The 23,794-nt window shown below is 38.2% G+C and overlaps 2 protein-coding genes across 2 annotated transcripts in view; one reads left to right on the forward strand and one right to left on the reverse strand.

Annotated features, from left to right (window-relative positions):
- Nucleotides 1-19,265, forward strand: part of LOC127161501 (cytosolic 5'-nucleotidase 3-like) — a 29,128-nt gene extending 9,863 nt beyond the window's left edge. Inside the window, exons 3-9 of the mRNA XM_051104248.1 lie at nt 803-872; nt 1,677-1,723; nt 2,866-2,951; nt 7,084-7,173; nt 7,257-7,419; nt 17,906-18,106; nt 18,203-19,265. Coding sequence (XP_050960205.1) covers nt 803-872; nt 1,677-1,723; nt 2,866-2,951; nt 7,084-7,173; nt 7,257-7,419; nt 17,906-18,106; nt 18,203-18,310 — 765 coding nt within the window. The 3' untranslated portion in view covers nt 18,311-19,265. The remainder of the gene's footprint in view (nt 1-802; nt 873-1,676; nt 1,724-2,865; nt 2,952-7,083; nt 7,174-7,256; nt 7,420-17,905; nt 18,107-18,202) is intronic.
- Nucleotides 19,266-19,410: 145 nt separating this feature from the next.
- The window catches only part of fkbp10a (FKBP prolyl isomerase 10a), a 52,841-nt gene continuing 48,457 nt past the window's right edge, over nt 19,411-23,794 (reverse strand). Inside the window, exons 9-10 of the mRNA XM_051104246.1 lie at nt 20,452-20,615; nt 19,411-19,969 (exon numbers count right to left, since the gene is read on the reverse strand). Coding sequence (XP_050960203.1) covers nt 19,781-19,969; nt 20,452-20,615 — 353 coding nt within the window. The 3' untranslated portion in view covers nt 19,411-19,780. The remainder of the gene's footprint in view (nt 19,970-20,451; nt 20,616-23,794) is intronic.

Consider the following 23,794-nt stretch of genomic DNA (forward strand, 5'->3'; position numbering starts at 1 on the left):
ACGATTCCCGATTAAAAAATCTGTGTTTTAAGATCAATGCATACAGTAGTCAACATTTGAAGTGGATCATAACCTTTCATCAAAATTGTCCTAAAAGCAAAGAAGTACTCGTTCTAGTCTTAGGACAACTTTGATGATATTTTTTGATCCACTTCAAGTGTTGACTACTGTATATACATCGTCAGGGCTTGTAATCTATGTATCGAGAAAATTAGTGAGTCATTACACCCCTGCTTTCACGTCCAAATAAGGCAGAGTGACAATTGTAGAAACCAGACAGTTAATTGTTGTTAAAAGTTTTTTTTTTTTTTTTTTTTGCCAAACAAGTGAACATTTCACAGATCTGAAGTACAAACTTATTATTAAGCTTGTGAATGAATTAAATAATATATATATATATATATATATATATATATATATATATATATACTTTTTTTTTTTTTTTTTTTTTTTTTTCAACAGAGATAGTATTAGTAGTGTCCCAAAATAGCACAATTGAGTACACTATTTTTGAGAAAATAGAGCACTTTAAGTACATTATGGAAGTGCCTTTTTTGCAGAGGAAAGGTTATTACTGTATTACTTCTACATTTTTAATTAAGTGGAAATTCAAATGTTGTTTTATTCTAATTTAATTAATTGTAAAGACAATAAAAGATGGTATATCTTTCTAGGTATGTTAGAGTTTGAGCTGATTTCTCACAATGCATAGGTTTTTTGTGCATTTTCTTTTTAATACAAAGCTTGGAAGTTCTCATGTGATGACGTGGGTGTTTGATGTTGTTTGTTGTTTATGTTGTAGGTAATCTCAGATTTTGATATGACTCTCACCAGGTTCGCCTACAATGGCAAACGCTGTCCTACCTCCCATAGTAAGTACTACAATCAGTAATAATTAGGGATGGGACAATACATCGATTCGTGGATCGAATCTTCCGAAAGCATCGCAATTCTCTTTGGAATCGATTCTGAGCTTAATCTCGTTTTTTTCTCCGCACACTCAAATGCTCATGAAGAAGAGTGCTGAAGAGAACTTGTGTGTTCGGCTGAGTCATGTAATTCCACCTCGGCTCAGAATGCTTTTATGACACGAGATTATTGTAAACACAGCCCACTGTGAACACCCTTGTAATTCGCTTAAACCTTTTCAAATTGTATAAATGATTATTTATGATTATTGTTTCTAAAGCAAGCAGTGCCATCTGCTGTTCAAAACTAAGCTCAGAGTTGATTTGAGAAAGAATCGCGATGTGTTCGGAAAATCTCGTATCGATGCTGAATCATTTCTCGAATTCGCGTTGCAACGATTTGTCGTCCCATCCCTACTAATAATACCTTTAGTTTTTCTGAGCTCATTGTCCACCAATCAGTTAGCCAGTTATTGAGGTTAAATAGTTTTATTTTTAGTGTTGACAGCATGCTGGGTGGTTTAACTGTTAGACTGTTTGCCCAGTGAAACTATCTGTGTCATATCACAGTATGCTAGATTAAGGTTGTGAGAGCACATTTTGCCTCACTGTCCTCTCTATTAACATAAATATGTAAATCTAACATGAATGCTATTGAAAACTGAAAGCTGTAAATTACCTACAGAAAATATATCAGTGTTAAAAGTTTTTGTCTTGTGTGGATTGCTCTTGTGCTGTTAAATTGAGTAATAAATGATATGCTTTCAGATATTCTGGACAATAGCAAACTGATCAGTGAAGACTGCAAAGCCAAGGTGAGAAAGCAACAGCAGTTTTCCATAATGAAAATTTTGAGTTTACATTTAGTTTTGATGTAGAAATCTTTGCGCAACTATAGGTGTTACACTGATGTGAAATGAACAGATTTTCAACCACGTTGAGTAATTGAACAATGTGTGTTATTTTTCTGTGACGTGCACCAAAATATCCCTGTTTGTTTGTCAGCTCCTGGGCTTTTGTGAAAACTACAGATCATACTTTTGTTATCTAGTCTGTTTTATTTCTATTCATTTTTTAAATGTATTTTTTTTTCAGAAGCAGAAGTTTCAAGCAATCCTTAATAAATCCTTGCATAAATGCTGTTTTGCCACAAACATTGTTCATTCTGTGTGCAGCGTTTTTTTTTTTTTTTTTTTTTTTTTTTTTTTTTATCCATTCATATAGGAAAGTACTAACATGATCAATGTATCATCCCACCACCAACACCAAATCAAGTCCACCACACAACATTTTGCCCCAATTTTTGCAGAATGTCTGCTTAATTAGAGTAGTGACTGTTTTTGTTTTATTTAGTTAAACAAAATCTGATCATATAGGGGATATATACTCAATCCAATCTTGAAAACAACTGAGACTTAAGTCTTAGAGCATAGGTTGGCTTCTCCGTTGAAAAAAATATCATGTACTATATCCACCCAGTCTTCAAGAGTTGGCAAGGTTGGTTGTGGCCACTTTCTTACTTGCTATAGTTAGGACTCTGAACAGGTATTTGTTTGGAAAATCACTGGGAATCAAACCCAGGTCCATCATCTCAAAACTGAAAGGAATTTGAATGTTCAGAACAATTTCATTCATGTTCAGACATTTATGTATTTCATTCCGATATTGAATAATAGAAACGCAGGTCCAGAAAACGTGGAAATGATTCGCCTTGTCAACCCCACATCGTCGCCAGCGTGTGAATCTGTATAATTGTTGCTTAACCTGAGCAGGTGTGGAGAAAAATCTAGCAACATCCTTCCACGCAAACTCTCTCCAGAACAAAGAATATGTAGTTTTCCATTGTGACTCACACACTCTTTCTCAGACAGACATAATTATCTTACCTTAACTTAGCTTTGTATAGATTTCTTTTTGATGACCAGTCTTGAAATTTGTGAACATTGTTTTTCTGCAGCTGAAAAACCTTCTGGACACTTACTACCCTATCGAGATCGATTCCACACGCTCAGTGGAAGAGAAGTTACCACTCATGGTTGAATGGTGAGATACATCTATTCATTGCAGTTATCTCTCAGCAATATTTCAAGCCAGCGTTGCTAGGTCTGAAGTTTTCTCTGAGTCTGACCAAACGTTAATTATAATGTGCCTCCCATCCAGTAATCGCAAAGAGCTTTGTGCTTTGTTACTTCTCTTAAGAAACAAAGTAGAGCCCTGCACAGGTGTTTTCAAATCTAAGCCCTAGCCAGGCCCTGGCCCGAGACGCTCCGGCCCTTGTCCGACAGCTAATCAGAATTCTCGGCCGAGTCCGACTGGAGCTCTGGTCTTTTTTTGTCCCTCTCTCTTCCCAGTTAGACAGCTGCTGTTGCAGCCATTAAAAATAGTTCAATAGTTTTGGCAGTAATGGCAAAGTGGTTGTATTTCTTTTTGTTTCTTTAGTAAGTTAATTAAGAAAAATGTTTGGAACATTTTAAAGTGACGACCAAGCGGTCAGTGGCAGACAGTGAGTTGATCATGTTTGATCAATTAAGGCTACATTTACATTAATCCTGATACGTTTGAAAGCAAAGTTTTCATTTTAAAAGTCTCCATATGTCCAAATTAGTGTTTTCAAGCATTTTCCAAAAGTTTCTGAAACATCGGGAAACATTACGTTTTGCCACAGCAATTGTGAAATCTTTTTAAAACTTCAATATCAAGAGTGTACAAAGTCAACATCTTTAGCAACACTCTTAAAGTCAGTAGCACATAACAGGCACAGTTACAAGAATTAAGATAGATGTCTGTTGGTACAAGATGCGTCACATGACTAAATGCGCGTGTTTATTATTGAATGCCTTCGTTTCCACACTACAACGCGAAAACAGAGTTTTCACTCTGGCCATTTTCAAAAGACTCAGTTTTCCTTGACAAAAACGGCGTCTCAGTGTGGGCAGAAGGCCAAAACGGAAAGAAAAATATGCGTTTTTAAACAAAACCGTGTAAGTGTGGACAAGGCCTTAGCCTTCTCAAACTGACACGACAAGCCTAAAATAAAATCTATAGCAATAAAACACTTTAAGCATATCACAATGTTAGTTTCAACAAGTAACCTATTTGATATAATAGCGCAATGTTTTTTACTCTATTTCTGTTACTGATGGAAAAAACTCCTTTATATGTTTACATCGCATACCTACATTTATGATCAACCATCAAAAATAGCAATCTCCATTTGTACAGCAGAAGCAAATGCTATCATCTTAGCTTTGAACTACATAAATAAAGTCTTGTTGTTTCCACCAGCATGACAAATCTTTTTTATCATCATAATTGGCTAGATGCACGTCGCAGCTGTGTTGGATCAGCGAGCGTGGGTATAGACACTTCCTAAATGCCAGAGAGCCGGAGAAACCTGAATATTACCCTTTATATAAAGTTTGTTATAGAATTTGTAATATCACTTAAAATACAACTAAGATCTACATTGCTATCGTTACTATACTATTTATGTTGACTGAGCCAGTGGCATTTGAAACGAATGTATGTCAGGCACAGATGAGTCAATGAAGTACATTAATCTGTACTGTTCACAAAATTTGAAAATTGGCCTGAACCCCAGCCCTAGGAGCGTAATTAAGTTTGGCCCAGTCGGGCTCAGCCTGAAATGCAGGGCTCTGAAACAGTCTGATGTCTTAATTAATGTCAGTCACAAAACTCAAACAATGAATGTTGTTTTGACGCTCTTGAATGTGGCATGACAGATCAAGTCAAGTCAAGTCACCTTTATTTATATACTGCTTTTAACAATACAGAATTGTGACAAAGCGGCTGCACAGTATTAACAGGAAACAGTACATCAATAATGTAAAAGGGCAACAGTAAACACTCAATTTTCAGTTAAAGGCAGTTCATCAATGGATTCAACGATGCCATTATTCAGCTCAGTTCAGTTCAAATAGTATACAATATTGTTTGAGAAATAAGTGTCCCAACTAAGCAAGCCAGAGGCGACAGCAGCAAGGAACCAAAACCCTATCGGTGACAGAATGGAGAAAAAACCTTGGGAGAAACCAGGCTCAGTCGGGGGGGCAGTTCTCCTCTGGCCAGACACAGAGGACTCATCTGGTTCCCGTGGTCTTGTGCCGACGGCCGTCTAAGTGATGATGTCTTCACTATGGATCTGTCTCTGGGGCTCATCTAGTCGATGTGGTCTCCGCTGACATTCAGTGCTGTAGAGGTCGTCTCTAGGTGCTGATCCACCGTCTGTGCTGGGTACGAACTGGATCCGGGGGACTGCAGTGACCATCTGATCTGGATACAGGCTGGATCTGGTGGTTAAGGTGACCTCGGAATAAGAAAGAAACAGACTAATATTAGCGTAGATGCCATTCTTCTTACGATGCACTGAGTACATTGGGTGTTATGGGAAGTGTTCCCGGTTCCGGTTGACCTAATTAATGCAGCCTGACAATCCTTTAATGGATTTGAATTATAGGAATATGTTGATGTGTTATGTGTAAGCCAAGTTAAAGAGATGGGTCTTTAGATTTAAACTGACAGAGTGTGTGTGCGTCCCAAACAGTGTTAGGTAGATTGTTCCAGAGTTTGGGCGCTAAATAAGAAAATGATCTGCCGCCCGCGGTTGATTTTGATATTCTAGGTATTATCAATTTGCCAGAGTTTTGAGAACGCAGCGGACGTGAGGGACTATAATGCGATAAGAGCTCACTCAGGTACTGAGGAGCTAAACCATTTAGGGCTTTATAAGTAAGACAGATCACTTGAAATCAACATGAACGAACATGAGCATGTTGAAGGATACAGTATAACTTACGGAAATGTATCGTGTTAGTTATATTGGCTTCCTGGCTCCTGTGCCGGTACTCTGATGTGCTGCCACATCCGTCAGGACTCCGTGGTGTAATACCCGTTAGCCACAGACTGTAATGTCTCTTGGCTTTCCTGATTTGTGCAGGTTGTTTCTGGCCTGTTTCAGTGTTTACTCTTGTCCTTTTTCATTATTACACACTATTGTCCTATTTAATACTGTAGTGCTGCTTTGACACAATCTGTATTGTTAAAAGCACTATATAAATAAAGGTGTCTTGACTTGACCAATGTACTCTCAAAGCAGTTCTGAAACACTGGCTGATTCTTCATTTCACACTTTTGACAGTTTTACTTACTGGAGGGGCTCGCTTAAGAAGCTGTTTGTAGGCTGGCTAGAGAAACACTGAAATGTGATCAGACTCTCCGTACTGTGGCCAGGGAACAGCCTCGTAGGCATCCTTCACACTGCTGTACATAAGGGAGAACATGTTATTCTCCCTTGTCGGGAAGCACACTTTTGATGGTACATGGAGAGGACATTTCTGAGATTTCAGTGGTTGAAATCACCAGCCATGATGAACAGAGTATCTGGATGTGCAGTCTCCTGCCTGTTGATGACTCCATGCAGAATCTCCAGCGCGGTCACACGAATGGCCTCTGGCGAAGTGTAAACGGGCAGCAGAAACACAGTGCTTGAACTCTCTCGGTAAATAAAAAGGTCTGCAATTCAGTTCATCAGAAATTCAGTGTTCGAAGAACAGTACTTTCCAACAACCCTCACATCCCCACACCATCTGTTGTTGACAGACACCACCTCTGATCTTCCTCGAGGCCTAATCCTTACCATCTTGCAGAAAATGGTGTGTGTGGAGGCTGTGGTCGTGTAGCTCTAGCCTTTAGCCTGGCATGTAGCCCAACTTTCCTACCTCGTCTCTGACACACTGTTAGTCAGTTCAGTTGGTGTTGGTTGGGTCCGTCGTAGTAGAAAGTCACAGTCCAACAGGCGGTATTTAAGTTGACATCAGCCATGGTTGACCTCTCATTTTGTCACGTCAAATGCGATCAGACCTTTCAGTTTTATTTACATTGCCAATTTTGACATTACTTTCAAACATTTTGAGACTCACATGTGTGAGTAAATGACAGTTTGAACAGCCAAAGAAGTCCCAAGTCCAAACGGGTCAGGTGCATAGTAATCCAAAACAGCTAAAAATAAAGGCCCGTACACTTTACACTGTGACCTGAAACATTTCCCCGTTTTTGTTTTATTTTGTTGTTGTTGTAATTTTTCAGTAAAGCTATAGTTTTGTCTCTCTTTTTTTTTCCATTGTACTTAGCTGTAGGGGTGTTTGTGTGTGTGCAGGTGGACTAAAGCTCATGAGCTCCTTGTGCAGCAGAAAATCAGTAAGGATCATTTGGCTCTAGCTGTGAGAGAGTCTGAAGCCATGCTGAGGTCAGACCACTAACAAAGCTAACAAGCATTTGTGTTGTAGTGGGTGATGACGTCACTAATAATATCGATAATGTGTTTGTCAGGGATGGATACCAGCAGTTCTTTGATGATCTCCATCAGACGTCTGTTCCTCTGCTGATCTTCTCTGCTGGAGTTGGGGATGTGTTGGAGGAAGTGATCAGACAAGCGGGTGTGTTTCATCCTAATGTTAAAGTCTTCTCCAATTACATGGACTTTGATGAGTCTGTAAGTTTCTTTTCAACCATTTGTCATCTGTTTGTCAAAATAATTCACTGATATTGTTGAAACGATGTCCAGTACACTCTTGTTTAGTTTTCATTTCTTAAGCTATTTTAAGTGTATCTTTTCTGATATTGAATAGTTATTTATATGTTGGGCAGACATAATTTGTGAGATCACAAATAATTAAAAAATACGGTTTTACAATGAAGGTAATACAACTCGGGTTACTCAGGAAAAATGTGGATTTGGGAATGTTTAAGTGATACAGCATTGAAGTTCAGTAGTTGCATGAATTCAGTGCAAAACTCTGGTAGGTTGAACGTGTTCGCTCATATCAGCGTCCCTCAGTTTAGGTGGTTTAAGGCTGAAATACACTACACCTTTTTTTTGCCCCAATTTTCCGCCAATTTACATTAAATTACATTTTTGAGCTCGAGTTTGTTGTGATCTAAACGACTTCAGAGTTTCCTCTGTCACTATTTACAAAGTCAGTAAGTGTATGATGCCTTGTGTTTAAAAAATCTGATTTTAAAGGTCATGTAGTGTATTCCATCCTCACTGACCGTGATTTGCTTCTCCAAAATTCACACATGCAGACACACTGCATGAAAATACCCCACATAAACTACTGCAGTGCTCAAACTAAAGGTCTAACGGTTCAGGTTTCTCATGGTTCTGTATGTATTGTGGTTTTGGGCTCATGGTTTCAGATTGGTTTGTTATTGGGCTATTATTAATGTGGTATTAGAAATTTTCACAAGAATGCTTATTTGTAGGGCTGCAACGATTAATCGCACGATGTTGTGAGGCGCGTTTAGTCAATGAAGCCGGTACTTTGATTAGTAGTAAAGCTCCATCACGTGCGTTCAGCTGGAGCGGCAAGTAATACACAGAGCCGTAAAGCACTGACAAACTACGCCAAAATCGCGATTGTATGTTCTACATTGTGTGCCAAAAAATAAATGTTATATACCGCACTTTTACCATAATAAAAAGGAACACAGTTTGAAAGCAACAGGACAGGGTAAAATCACAAATTATAGGTAATAAATAAAAAAACATTATGTCACACTAAAGGACAGAAATGGTAGTTATTGCTTTAAAGAGAATGTGAGAAGTATTGAGTATTGCATTGTCAACATGTCAAAGGAGAAGGAAAGTTTAATTTTGATACAAACAATATCAACATGTTTTTTTTTTACAAACAAAATATTTTCATCAACAAAATTTAATCACTTTTGATTGATATTCAAACTATATTTATTAAGATGTCTATGAATTACACTACTCACAAAAAGTTAAGGATATTCAACTTTTGAGTGAAATTTATGGAAAATATAAAACATACATGCTGCAGTGATATTATATCATGAAAGTAGGGCATTTAAGTATAAGCATGCAATGGTAATTTCTTCAACTGTTGAACAACAGTGATGGGTATACCACAACAAAAAATGTCAGTGTCTCAATAACTTGTCATGCGTCCTTGAGCATCAATTACAGCTTGACAACGACGCCTCATGCTGTTCACAAGTCGCCTTCTTGTCTGCTAAGGCATGGCATTCCACTCTTCTTCAAGGGCTGCTCTCAAGTCATTGAGGTTCTGGCGTGCAGGGTTACCTCCCTCTACACGATGACTCAGCTGATCCCATAGGTTTTCTGTGGGATTCAGATCTGGAGAAAGAGTAGGCCACTTCATTTGAGGTACCCCAACCTCCAGCAGCCGTACCCTGATGATGCGACCCTGATGATCTGGTCCACTGACGAAGATGAAATCAGGCCTGTGTTGCTCATGCAGAGGCACAGTGACTGGATTAATGATGTTATTCAGGTAGTATTGGCTTGCCACAGTACTATTCACAAGGTGTAGGCCAGTTCTGTATTGACTAGACACACCTGCCTAGACTGTAACAGCACCACCTCAAAAAAGCTCAACTGGTTCCTTATTCAGTGTAAATGCTCCCTGGCCCATGCAGGTCTCCTTGGCCATTACAGTCTGGGCAGGTGTGTCTAGCCAATTCAGACTATTCTGAGACAAAAAGTTACCACACTGTAAAAAACTATTTGTTGAGTCAACTTAAAATAATTTGTAACCCGGCTGCCTTAAAATTTTAAGTTCAGTCAACTCAAAAAAAGTTTGTTCAACTTGAAATGTTAAATTATACTAAGTGACAACTTAGATATTTGAGTTGAATCAACTTAAAATTTGAAGGCAGCTGGGTTACTTACCCATCTGTTAAGTTTAGCAAACACAAATATCTAAGTTGTTACTTAGTACAACCTAACATTTCAAGTTGTCTAAACTTATTTTAGTTGACTGAACTTAAAATTTTAAGGCAGCAGAGTAACAAATTATTTTAAGCTGACTCAACAAATTGTGTTTTTTATTTTTTACAGTGCATGTGCACATGTCATGGTTTCAGTAACATGACGTTAAATGTGGTTCTTTAACTAATTAAAGTTGTCAGTGGAATCGGCCGATTTAAAATCAGGATATGCTGTCACACCAGAGGACATGATTTTCAGTGATGGACTGAATGAAGGAATGAATGAATGAATGAATGAATAAATGAATGAATGAAGCATCCACACACCAGCTACACTTCGAGACGAGAGAGAGTGATAAACCCAGTTCGGTTGATGGGGATTATTAGGAGGCCATGATTGACAAGGGCCAGAGTATTTGGGTTTTGACCAGGACACATACAAGAAGTGTCATGGAATTTTTAGTGACCACAGAGACTAGGACCTCAGTTTAAAAGATTAGTTCACCCAAAAATGAAAATTCTGTCATTAATTACTCAACCTCATGTTGTTCCAAACCTGTAAGAGCTTCGTTAATCTTCGGAACATAAATGAGGATATTTTTGATGAAATCCGAGAGCTCTCTGACCCAGCATAGACAGCAATGCAACTGACACATTCCCAGGTCCAGAAACATAGCAAGGACATCGATGAAATAGTCCATGTGACATCAGTGTTACAATAGTACAGATATGAAGCTACGAGAATGCGTTTTGTTTGCAAAGAAAACAAAAATGATGACTTTATTCTTCTCCTCCTCATCCAGTCTGCAGCTGTGTGCCGCCATTGCGGAGAGAGTATCACGGCATTGCGCGTGCTTCCAGATGATGTAATGCATCCTCAATGGCGCCACATAGCTGCAGACTGGATGAGAAGGTATCTGTGCAATCAAGGACAACAGTAAACACTCAATTCTCAGTTAAAATCAGTTCATCGATTCATTGATCGTGTCTGTGCAATCAAGTAGATGATATTGCCAGAAATAAAGTGTCCCCAACTAAGCAAGCAGAAACACACAGAAAGACAGAAATGGAGATAAAACAAACCTTGGGAGAAACCAGTCTCAGTCAGGGGGTCAGTTCTCTTCTAGCCAGACGTAACCAGCAATTTAATTCTAGGCTGCAGCAAACTCAGATTGTGCAGAGGACTCATCTGGTTCCCGTGGTCTTGTGTTGATGACCATCTACGTGACAAGGTCTTCGCTGGGGATCTGTCTCTGGGACACATTTAGTTGTCCTGGTCTCCGCTGACATTCAGGGCTGTAGAGGTTGTCTCTAAGTCCTGATCCATCATCTGGACTGGATACAGTCTGAATCTGGGTGGCTACCGGTTAAAGAGATGGGTCTTTAATCGAGATTTAAACTGACAGAGTGTGTATATTGTTCCAGAGTTCTAAATAGGTGCTAAATAGGATAAGGCTCTGCCACCCGCAGTTGATTTTGATATTGTGGGTATTATCGAATGACCAGAGTTATGAGATTGCACCGGACGAGAAGGACTATAATGTGATAAGAGCCTGAGGTGCTGAACTGTACAAGGCTTTAAATGCAACCTTTGGGTATTATTTTTTAAATTGTACTATGTATTAAAATGTATACAGTGTTTAATAGGGAGCCAGTGCAGTGTTGACAGAACCAGGCTAAAATGGTCATACTTCCTAGTTCTAGTAAGAACTCTAGCTGCTGCATTTTGGACCGTGTGAAGAACAACCACCCAATAAAGCATTACAATAATCTAACCTTGAAGTCATGAACGCATGAATTAACGTTTCTGCATTGGACATTGAGAGCATTTGTCATAATTTAGATATATTTTTGAGATGGAAAAGTGCAGTTTTACAAATACTAGAAACATGGTTTTTAAATGAAAGATTGCTATCAAATAGCACACCTAAGTTTCTAACTGATGATAAAGAATTGACAGAGCAGCCAAGTGTTAGACAGTGTTCTAGGTTATTACATGCAGTGGTTTATAGTCTGGTAATTGACACCATTTTTTCAGAGTTCAGGAGTAAGAACTTACTAGTCATTCATTTTTTTTTTTTTTTCCGTCTATGCATTTTGTTAGTTTTGCAAATAGGGCTGCAAAGAAATATAGAGCTAAGTATGATCAGCATAACAGTGAAAGCTACAGTAACACCATGTTTTTCTATTTTTTCTTTTACCTTTATTAATATAGAACTTTTAACAATACAGACTGTGTCAGAGCAGTTTTACAGTATGTAAAAGGACAACAGTAAACAGTTAAAGTCAGTTCAGTGTCCAGCTCAATTCAGTTAAAATAGTATCTGTGCAATCAAGTCGACGAAAATTAAGTGTCCTCAACTAAGCAAGCTAGAGGTGACAGTGGCAAGGAACCAAAATTCTATCTCATAAGGGTAACATGTAAAGCGTGAAAAGTAAAGGTCCTAACACTGAGCCTTGTGGTACTCCATACTGCACTTGTGCTCAGTATGATACCTCATCATTCACTGCAACGAATTGATGGCGGTTGGATAAGTATGATTTGAACCATGCCAGCGCACTACCACTACTGCTAACATAATTTTCTAGCCTATTCAAAAGAATGTTGTGGTCAATAGTGTCAAATGCAGTGCAAAAATCCAGTAGCACTAATAGAGAGCTACAACCATGATTGGATGATAAGAGCAGGTCTTCAGCTCCACTCTGGAGGTCTCCGACTCTGCCGGTACCACCTTGGCTTCCTACTCTGCCGGCTCTGCCCTGGCTCCCTGCCCCACCTGCTCTGCCCTGGCACTCTGCTCCTCCCTGGCTCACTGCTTCACCCGGGCACTCTGTTCTGCCATCTCCGCCCTGGCTTTCTACTCCACTGGTTCCTTGTTCTGCCCTTGCATGGACCTGGCCCTCCATCGCTCCCTCTGTTCACCCTCAGCTTCATCTCCCTGCTGGACTTGAACTTTACTTTTTTTTTTTGAGTGTCTGGAAGCCACTTCTTTGAGGGGGGCATATGTCATGATTCCGGTCTATGAGTCCCTGTCCTGGTTTTGTGGACTCTTATTTTGAAGTGTACTTGTTCCCCATTGTTTCTGCTTTTCCTTGTTCCTTTGCCCATCTTGTTAGTTTCCCTGGTGATTGATTAGCTCCTCAGGTTACTCAGGAAAAATGTGGATTTGGGAATGTTTAAGTGATACAGCATTGAAGTTCAGTAGTAGCATGAATTCAGTGCAAAACTCTGGTAGGTTGAACGTGTTCGCTCATATCATCGTCCCTCAGTTTAGCTGGTTTAAGGCCGGAAATACACTACACCTTTTTTTTGCTCCAATTTTCCGCCAATTTACAGTTTTTTGGCTTCAGAAAACATTGGATTTCAGATTCTGATTCCACCCAGTCGTAGGATATCAAATGTTTAATATTTTCAGCCGAACACGTATTATTAAATTACATTTTTGAGCTCGAGTTTGTTGTGATCTGAACGACTTCAGAGTTTCCTCTGTCACTATTTACAAAGTCAGTAAGTGTATGATGCCTTGTGCTTTTCCAAAATTCACACATGCAGACACTGCATGAAAATACCCGGCATAAACTACTGCAGTGCTCAAACTAGAGGTGTAATGATTCAAGTTTTTCATGGTTCTGTATGTATCGCGGTTTTGGGCTCATGGTTTCAGATTTGTTGTTGGTATTATTAATGTGGCATTAAAAATTCCCTGTTTGCCCTCAGCTTCATCTCCCTGCTGGACTTTTTTTTTTGAGTGTCTGGAAGCCACTCGTTTGAGGGGGGCATATGTCATGATTCCGGTCTGTGTCCCTGTCCTGGTTTTGTGGACTCTTATTTTGAAGTGTACTTGTTCCCCTTTGTTTCCACTTTTCCTTGTTCCTTTGCCCATCTTGTTAGTTTCCATGGTGATTGATCAGCGCCCCCCAAGAGTCTGTTGCCTTTTAATTAACGGGGTATCTTACAATTATCTCTGCCCGGAAAGGCTTTGTTTTCAATAAAGATAATAATGAAGGAAATAATCAAGAAGTTGAAATAAAGTATCTGGAAGGATTAGGTGTATCTGAGCAGAAGATACGCTAAGCTAAGATGCTTTGTTTACTTTACAGTGTCTTAGGAGTGCAGCAGGCGTGAGTAACTAGTGAAAACAGGGAATGGAGTCTAAGTGATATGGGTCTCTGAATGAAAGTGGAATAGATTTGAGGAAGCAGCAGTGTGGATTTCAAGGCTGTAGCTGAATGGAGTTTAATTGATTAGGGCATTTGTTGTGTGGAATGGATTTGACTGTTGGTGCTCTGAAAGTGCATGGACTTTAGAGCTGTAATCGTGCCCGAGCCCGACAAGTACATTTTGATTGACAGCTTTTTAAAAGCCCGAACCCGTTTACAGCCCGACATTATTCAAATGTGCGCAAGCACACAGCTCTTTTGCCTTTTGTCAAGAATGAATATATACTCTGTCTACATTATGCATTTAAGATTAATCTCCCTCAATTAATATCTAGTTATAACAAAATAACAAAGGCCAAGAGTGCTGCACTGGTCTCTTCAGTAAATCAGCGGTGCTCTTTGGATATATGGAGGTAAATTTCAACTGAAAAACGAAATATTCCAAGGCACTCGTGTAGAAAAAAATGCCTTTAATGGACTGGGCTAAATCATTAGAACAATTAAAAGTGTGGATCTACGCGTTTCCGCTACACAGCCTTCTTCAGGATACACATCACAAGTTCAAACAAGTATTCTTAAACAATCAGTAGGCAATCACAAGCAGCTGGTTAATCAATGTGTAGCGAATTTTAGCTCAAAGGGAAATGTATATAAATAATTACAATTAATTATGATTAATTACAATTACTTATATCAGCTGCCAGTAGTAACTGTAGCAGAATCAATTTTCCATCAACTAATCTGTTCGCTCAGCGAACATTCAGTATAATCTTTATATCAACTCTAAGAAATGATATTTTCTTGGCCACAGAAAATAACTTTCTTAAAGTACCATTGCATTAGAGCATGTAGCTCGAATCGGAATCGTAAAGGGACATTAATTTACAAGGCAGAATCAGAATCAAAACTCATGTAATTTGTGCACAATAGTTTATTAACGAAGGACTAACACATAACTAATCTAAACAAACCAACATGAAATCACTCATACATGGGGGAATGGTCAGTGAGAAGCAGTTAGAGAGAGACAGGGAAATGAAGCTATAAAAAAAAAAGTCAGTTAACCACCTGCTGTGAAACCATCAGTGCTGTCTACAGCTTATACTAAACCTCTGTATGTTTAGTTAAGTGTACGATACTTGCATTGCCTTGGTCGTCGAACAAGTGTCCAAATGCAGTCTCTGAAAGTCTTGGTGGTTTGAAGCAGTGGTGGTTTTGGAATTGCAATCACGTTCTTCCGGGTCTGAAGACTGATGAATTCCAAAGATGACTCGTTGGTGACTGGGAGTTTCTTCCCATGTGAAAAGTGAAGAAGAACCAAGAGCTGAGAGGGACCCAGCTGAAGTCCTGTGATCTTTGAGGAATGGAAAGACAAGGCCGCAAGGCCTGGCGCACGCTTAGGGAAGTCCTGAAGAGTTCTAGCTCATCTTCTCAGGTTCTCCAAGAACCACTGACTGACTGAGGCGAGTCATGAAGATGAATTCCAGAGTTGAGTGGAACTGTCTGGCTCTTTGTGGTCGAGAGCCACAGCTCTGTATGTTGGGCCTGTCGGGCCCGCCGGGCACGCCCTGTGCCGGCTCCGGCTCCGGCTCCCCGTGGGTTCCTCCACACGGGCAGCAATCGGAAGATGTTGCAGACGAGTGAGAAAGTGAAGAGAGCGAGAAGAGAGAGGGGTCGATGCCTTTAAACTCTCTGGAGGCTGTGCCTCCAGGAGGTCCATGAACCAATGGTAACTTTCACCTTTGGAGAGAAAGTTTACGACTCTTTGTCTGTGAGCATGGTAATTTGCATATGTAATTCGATTGGGTGTTGATGCAAAAACTACTAAGGTTTCTTAAAACACTAACATGTTGCAAAGGTATCAACATCTAATTTACACCATCTTTTAGATCATTAAAATACGAACTCAAAGAGTCCAAGCATGACATAGGTGGGTTATACTACTAGTCATCTATCATAATACATGCATAAAACAGTAGAAAGACAAATACAAATACAACAGACAAAATTAAAATACATTGCAGTAATACTGTACACAATAACCTGGGCTATGTGTGATAGGAAGGTCAAAGAAAGGTTTGTCTGTGAATGAATAGGAAGGAGTCTATCTCTATAGGCATTGTGTCTTTCCTATGGCAAATGTAGCATGGGCAGATGTGAATTCCTTGAAGCAATAAAACCTGTGGTATCAGATTGTTGTCCTGGCAACTGAGCCCTTTTAGGGTGTTAGTTGCTTTGGGGGGGTTTGTCTCCAGAGCTCCAGCATGTAGCTGGCCTGTTGTGTTTAAAGACTATTTGTTAAATGTAACAATTAATGTATGTTTGATTGGTCCAGACGCTACAAATGGGAGTGGCTAGAGCTTTCCTCCTTGCAAAAAAAAAAAAAAAAAAAGAAAGAAAGAAAAAGAAAAAACATACAAACAAAAAAAACACAGCATCAAATCTAACCATACAACAATAAGTAATGATATTCATGATATATGTAACAATACAAATACCAAAAATAACTACAAAAAAGGTCAAAAATTAATTTCTTCATTAACTCCAGGAGGCTTAGTCCCTTTAAGTGTATAAATCCAGAAAGTTTCTCGTTGTAAAAGTCGTTTCAATCTATCTCCCCCTCTTATTGAACATGGGATAGATTCAATTCCAATCACCTTAAGAGAGCTCTCACTAGCATGACCAGCTTCATTATAATGTCTTGCCATAGGATATAACACTTTTTTGAGCGAATAGCATATTTATGTTCAGACACTCTTAAACGTAGTTTTCTTTTTGTTCGATCAATATAAAAATGTCCACACTCGCATTCTAACCTATATATTACATGCGAAGAATTACAATTAATGAAGGACTCAATTGGATACACTTTACCAGAAACTACATCGGTAAAATTATTTGTTCTCACCATATTGTCACAATGTTTACAATTTCCAGACTTTTTGGATTTATACACTTAAGGGGAGTAAGCCTCCTGAAATTAATGAAGAAATTAATTTTATTTACCTATTCTACCTAATTATTTTTGGTATTTGTATTGTTACATATATGTAGATTTTTATATTTGTGAATATCATTACTTATTGTTGTATGGTTAGATTTGATGCTGTTTTTTTGTTTGTTTGTTTGTTTTGTTTGTTTTTTTGCAAGGAGGAAAGCTCTAGCCACTCCCATTGATTAACCAGCTGCTTGTGATTGCCTACTGATTGTTTAAGAATACTTGTTTGAACTTGTGATGTGTATCCTGAAGAAGGCTGTGTAGCCGAAATGCGTAGATCTACACTTTTAATTGTTTTAATGATTTAGCCCAGTCCATTAAAGGCTTTTTTTCTACACGAGTACCTTGGAATATTTCGTTTTTCAGTTAATATTTAGTTATAATTTGAAAAACCTTTACTCACCAAGGTTAGGCTACATGTTTTTGTGGAGGAAATGTATTGAATCCACGGTAGATGGCTTCAGCGCGGTCCTGCGCTCACTGATGGTGCGTCCAGCAGCACTGAACACCCTTTCACTGCTGCTGCTACTGGCCAGGATGCATAGTACTGATCTGGCTAATTTTGCAAGTTTTGTGAATTTCACCAAAACGTAATCGCCAGAGGCAAGCCTCCGTTTCACCTCGTCAACATCCATTTTTCGCGCTAATCGAAACGCATCACATGACCGCTCATTTACCGCGCAAGCTGGAGCGCAAGCCCGTGCCCGGCCTGAGCCGTGTAAAATGACATAAATTAAGCCGGGTCCCATCGGGTCCTGTCGGGTTCGGGCAAAGATCTTCAGCTCTAATGGACATATTTGCTGAATTAGAGATGGTAAAAGTGGGTGGGTCCAATATCATTGGTCTTCAAAAGTGGGTGGGTCCTGTGCCACCCACATACAATGGTTCCGATGCCAATGTTATCAATTGTCATCGTAAATCTGAACTGCAAAAGAACTGTCAGTGTCATCAGTGTACAAACATGTCTGCTGCACATACACAAGTAAAACATTGCAACACATTATGTTATTGTTCATCAGTGTGATTAACTAAAACCTGTTGTTTCAATTATCGGGCTGTGCAGGGTGTTTTGCGGGCATTTAAAGGAGAGCTGATTCACATCTACAACAAACGGGAAGGAGCTCTGCTCAATACTGAACACTTCAAGGAACTCCAGAGCCGCTGTAATGTCCTCCTGCTCGGAGACTCTCTTGGGGATCTCAACATGGCTGATGGAGTCATGAACTTACAAAATGTCCTGAAGATCGGATACCTCAATGATAAGGTAAATCCACAGTAAAAGCAGGACAGCACATGAAAAGTAAAAGTGAAAAAAACAACAACAAAAAAAAACCTCTAATGTCTTTGTTTTTTACCCTAGGTGGATGAGAGGAGACAGTCATACTTAAACTCATATGATATCATCTTGGAGAAAGATGAAACCATGGATGTTCCTAATGCCATCTTACAATACATCTTAGGACAATGAACTTAGACCTCAGATCTCCAAGACAAGGACAGAATCAGTAATTTTCTTTTCTGTGGGTTGGAATATTATTCTGTTGTTTTTCTACCGTGACAACTTCTGCATGTTCATTTTCCACCATTATCTAGATTACTGTATTACTGTATTATTCTATCTGCACACAGTCGAGAAGGACCTCAAAGGCACCAACTTGGTATCTCCAGTTTAGATCCGTTAATCAGGGATTATGGTTCTGCTCATCTTTCTCTCACTGAAGGTCACAAAGTAAAGAAGTATTTTAGTGGAGGTGTCATGATGTTAACTGTGTATTTAATAAGTCAGTACATTATATGAAGGGCAATCTGTTTGTCTCTAGCCAAAATGCATTTAATGAGATGTCTTGTTTTAAAAATGGACAAGTAAAAGAATAGAACTAAAAGGTTTAGTCCTAAGAAATAATTTTTGAAAAAGTTCTTAAGTAAAAAGGTTTTCTTAGACCAGATGTTAAACTTACATTAGTCAGAGCAACTAATTTGTATAGATTGTTGCTATAGAGTTATTTTACAGGTTTCAGAGAAAGAGCATGAAGTAAGCTAGAATTTGTTACATTGAGATATGTTTGACTTGTTTTAATGTTTCTCCCATTAAAAAAAAAACAACAACACACATTTTATTTCACTTTAGTAGTTCTGTTAGGCCCATCATGGTTATTCTAAATCCAAGACTTTTTTTTTTTCTATTTTATGTCAGCTGTCATGCAGGTGTCATGCAGTAGGTCTCAATTTCATATTTGAACCGCTCAAATGTGTGTGTGCACAAGAACCAGTGAGCTCAGCTCTGGGCTGTGTCTTGCTTTGGACTTGACTGACAGCATTCTGGCATTCGGACAACACAAGCCTAATACTTTCTAACCCTATCTCCGTTTTCCTGTATGTTGTAAATTGTACTTATATAAAATACAAGATGTGATATCAGCAGATCCATATTCATAATTGTGACCGAACAGTCTGTTTACAATGTCTACCCCTGTAACATGTTTACATCTACCCATGTCTTTATACACACATACACAGACACACATGTTAGTTTTCTGTGAATTGTGGGGACTTTCCATAGACTTCTGTTACTTTTATACTGACCAAACAATATTGTCTATCCCCTAACCCTAAACCTAACCCTTACAGAAAACCTGTTTGGATTGTTACACTTTTTTTCCCTTGTGGCACACAAATTTCAGGTTTTACATTTGGTCCCCACAATGTAGCATAAATAAGAATTGATTAATGGACAGAAAAAAGGACACAGAAATGTCATAATATTATAACACATCTTTCAATGTAACCTCTCAAACTGGAAATGTATTTTTTAATTAGTGCATTTTATGTCATTGGAACATTCCCCGTTGCTGAACCCATGGATCCCAACATCAAGCTGACATAGTCATCCATTTACAGCTTGAATTACAAAAATCTCACTCAAAAAATGATGTTGCTTTCATAGCTCCTCATGTTTAGGCACTTCCTCTTCCTCATTTACTATGACGTTCAGTTCATCTTCAGTTATTTTGCCGTCTGCGTTGCGATCTTGCTTTTTGAACATGTCCCTTAGGACAATGTCCCTGTCTATTCCCGGATGGAGGCGGCCCCTGCCTTCAGCCACCTGTAGCTTAATGAATGCTGAAAACTGCAAAAGAAAACAACAAAAATCAATTGCTGATCAGATGTGACACAGTACGAGCATGTCACAAGTCATACTAGTTACATGCATTGTAGGTCTCTATGTTCGCACATAGTATTTGTGTGATAAGACAGGGTCTGGTTAATTGTATGCTGACTTGAAGTTATGTTGATTCTTGTGCAGAAAACACAGACTGACACACAATGCATGAATGTCTTTAGCGTAGCCCAACTGATTGATCAAAAAATTGTTAACAACAACATGTTCTCAACTATGAAAATGGCAACACATATGGTCTTAAACTTGGTTCTAAATAGCCTGGGTGGTACATTTTCTGGCATGTTGACATCTCAATCAAATTGATTTTTAAATGTACTTTTTAAAACAGTAACTGTTTGTGGAGGCGCTCAGTTCTTAGTCCATCTTTTTATATACCATGAAGGAAATAGCTTCACTGACATTAAGAAGCCAGACAATAAATAGCATACCTCTTCAAGCGGTACCTCCTGGTCTTGGTTCATGTCCATGGCAGGAAACAGCTGCTCAGGACTGTCCTGCAGCCAGATGAACAAAAAGCCCTCAGGAACACCCTTCTGCAGCTGTAGTAATTCCAGCTCAAACAGCAACACTGCACTACTGGGTACACCCAACGCTGCAGGAATGGAGAGACAGACAGTCAGCGGAGATCAGGGAAAACTTGGACATCTAATGGACCAAAACCTAGATCATACAATTCTTTAAAAAGCGAAAAAGAAATGATCAGAATTTTAAAATGGTAAACTACTGGAAGGTTTTTTTAGTCCAACAAAGGTTCTGGGCCCGTATTTATCGAGCTTCTCAAAGTGCCATTTTAGTCTTAAGTGCTGAGAATTCATAAAATTTACTCCTGCTTTCAAACTTAAGTATAAAAGCATGTTATCAAATGTCTTAAAGCTAAGAATCACTCTTACTCTCCCAGCTATTTAAGACAGCTCGAGAGGTCTCTCGCGTGGTTAGGAGTTGCCAGTAGGGGCTTGGATGGTGCTGGGGAGACACAGACATGCATGGAGATGTGGAGACAAATCTTTCAGGAGAGGAGGAATGTTTTTTAAATGTTTGATCAAACGGTTACATTTTCTCAGTAATTCAAAACGAGCAAAGGACATTTGCATTACCAAAGAACATCATAACCGACTTCAGTCTAGCGCAAGTATTATGCTCTTTGAAAAAACACTTCCTTTATAATCGGTGAAGCTATCTGATCTGTAAGATATAACTGAATAAATCTCTCAAGGTAAAGGCGACAACAGCGTTAGGCAAACGAGAGTCTGATGTGCAACCAAACCATGTGTATCATATTTTTGCATGAACACATTTCAGTATATTAGTGTAGTTATCAAAATTCATGTCCTGCGTGTGTTTAATAACGGACGCTGGATGAAGCAGTGTGTTTTGGAGGATGCAAGGGTTAGGAGTGTAAGCCTTGGTGAATTTCTATAAAACACTTTATAACAACTTTCATTAATAAATCATTAGCAGACATTATGTAATGCTTAACAGATCATTTGTTAATATATATTCACATATCTAGAAACATGAAATAATATGATAATGTTTACTAATAAATGTATGAAACTTTTCCTAATAATTAACATTTAATGTAAATTAAAATGCTTACAAATGTCATTAAACTTCTAATTCATATATGATCATGCACTTCTTGAAAATCTACAAATGATTTGAACAGATGTTATACAAAGCTTTTGTTAATGCAGAACACGTCTGCTGTTATTGAGGTGTGATACGGGTAAGGTTAGTTAGTTATAATTTATTGTTCAGCCTTGGCTGAAAATTGGTCTTCGGTCTCGCTTACATGCAACAATGACAATACAATTTCACATATTCCTACAATTCATACAACACATCAAATAAATACTTAATACATTCACCCCTCCTAAACCCAGACCTACTGCAAAAAGGTTTGTTTTTATATTCCTTCGGTTGCCTTCAGTGTCCTATATCGGCGTCCAGGTGGTAACAATTCAAAAGCGTAGTTAAGAGAGTGTGTTGGATCTCCAACTGATCAATTGATCTGTGCTTAGACAGAAAATTCTCTCAAGGTTCTAGGTGGTTTAACATCAACTCTTTTGTCTTCCCAACATTTATCAGCAGAGAAATGTTGGCCTCAGGTTTGGTGGTATGGGTAGGTTTAAGGGTTGGGTAAGGGGTCAGCAGTGTACAGGGCCAATCTGAGTACTAGGCAACATGATTCAATCCGTTTATATTGGATTAGTTTGAGACATGAAAAATTAGGTATTTTCTTGAAAAGTAGTTTTTTTTTTCCCACCTCCTGTTGATGTATGATTTAAGGAATATTCTATTTAATGATACGAATAGTATACTTATATGTGTTGAGGTAATAAAAACATGTTTTGCACCCAAATTACAATGTGTGTTATGTGTTTACCAAGCATTAAGCTAAACTGAACTAACCACCCTTTACATAAACGATGTTACAGTAGCTAAAAGTCCACTGCCAATAAAGATACTAAAATATATATGAATAGTCTCAGCTTTAGATTGGGTACTCAAAAACATTAGCAACTGATTGGTAAATGATTTGTACAAATGTGAAAATAGGTCCAGTCATTTGGAACAATTTTTGCTATTGATGAGTAGTTTCCACTTCTGATTGGGTACTGCAAAAAACATTAACAAATGATTAATAAATGTAAAACATTTGTAAATGTAAAAATGAGCATTAGCCAATATGTGAACTTAAGTTTAATAACATATGTAAGCATTCAAAAGTGCTTTAACAAAAAAAAAACGTAATCATTGTATAATTTCTGTTAAAATCATTTGTAGATTTTTAAAATGCATTGAAAGTTTAATGACATTTGTAAATATTAACTAATGATCCGTAAAGCATTATATAATGTTTGTTAATGATTTATTAATGAAGATTTTAATAATTAAACCATGTCAAAATTGTTTGAAGACTTTGAGAAGAGGAGACCTAAAATATGCATGATCATATGAATTGAAAATTTGATGACATTTGTAGGCATTTCAATTTACATTAAATAATGATCTATTAATGAGTTGGTAATCTTAATAAGGTGATTAGTTAACATTAGCAAGCACATTATCTCAAATTTTTAGATATGTGAATATATATTAAGTACTGATTAGTTAAACATTATGTTTGTTAATGATTTATTAATCTAAGTTATTATAAAGTGTTACCCTAATTACATATGAGAGTGAAGTAGACACAAAATCACTTTTAAGAAATGAACAAGTGAGTTTCTCTCTCCTTCACAATGCCGAACACACACAGAAATGATGGAGGGACACCACAACACATACACGATGGAGAACAAATGCAAACATACTGTCAGAAAGCAACTGGGGATACTATTAGAAAAAAAAGGAGTCTCAAAAGAGTGGAGGACATTAAATGCCAGTTTTCCTTGTTTTTTTTTATTTTATTTTATTTTGTGCCAAAAAAAAATTCAAAAAGGAGAAAAACTTTGAAGAACAAACAAAATTCTAATTTCAAATTTCATGTGGAGAAATGACAGACATAATCCTTGGCTCAGGCAGGACTCAATATTCAGGATCTTCACTCACTACACCTAAATGGGTGAGCATGGGTATTTCAGGTCGATTTTTGAAGTGTGGATCCGTGCTCACTCTAATGTGGAGAGTGAATTGTGGAGAGCAGTTGTGTGACATGATAGTATGTCCTAAAGCTTGCCTTCTCTTTTACTACACAATCAAAAGTGTGTACACTTTCTTCACCAAAAGAGTACATAATTTAAGGGCGCAGTATAAGTAAAATCCTTT

Source organism: Labeo rohita, unplaced genomic scaffold (assembly GCF_022985175.1).
Source record: "Labeo rohita strain BAU-BD-2019 unplaced genomic scaffold, IGBB_LRoh.1.0 scaffold_66, whole genome shotgun sequence".
NCBI lineage: Eukaryota > Metazoa > Chordata > Actinopteri > Cypriniformes > Cyprinidae > Labeo > Labeo rohita.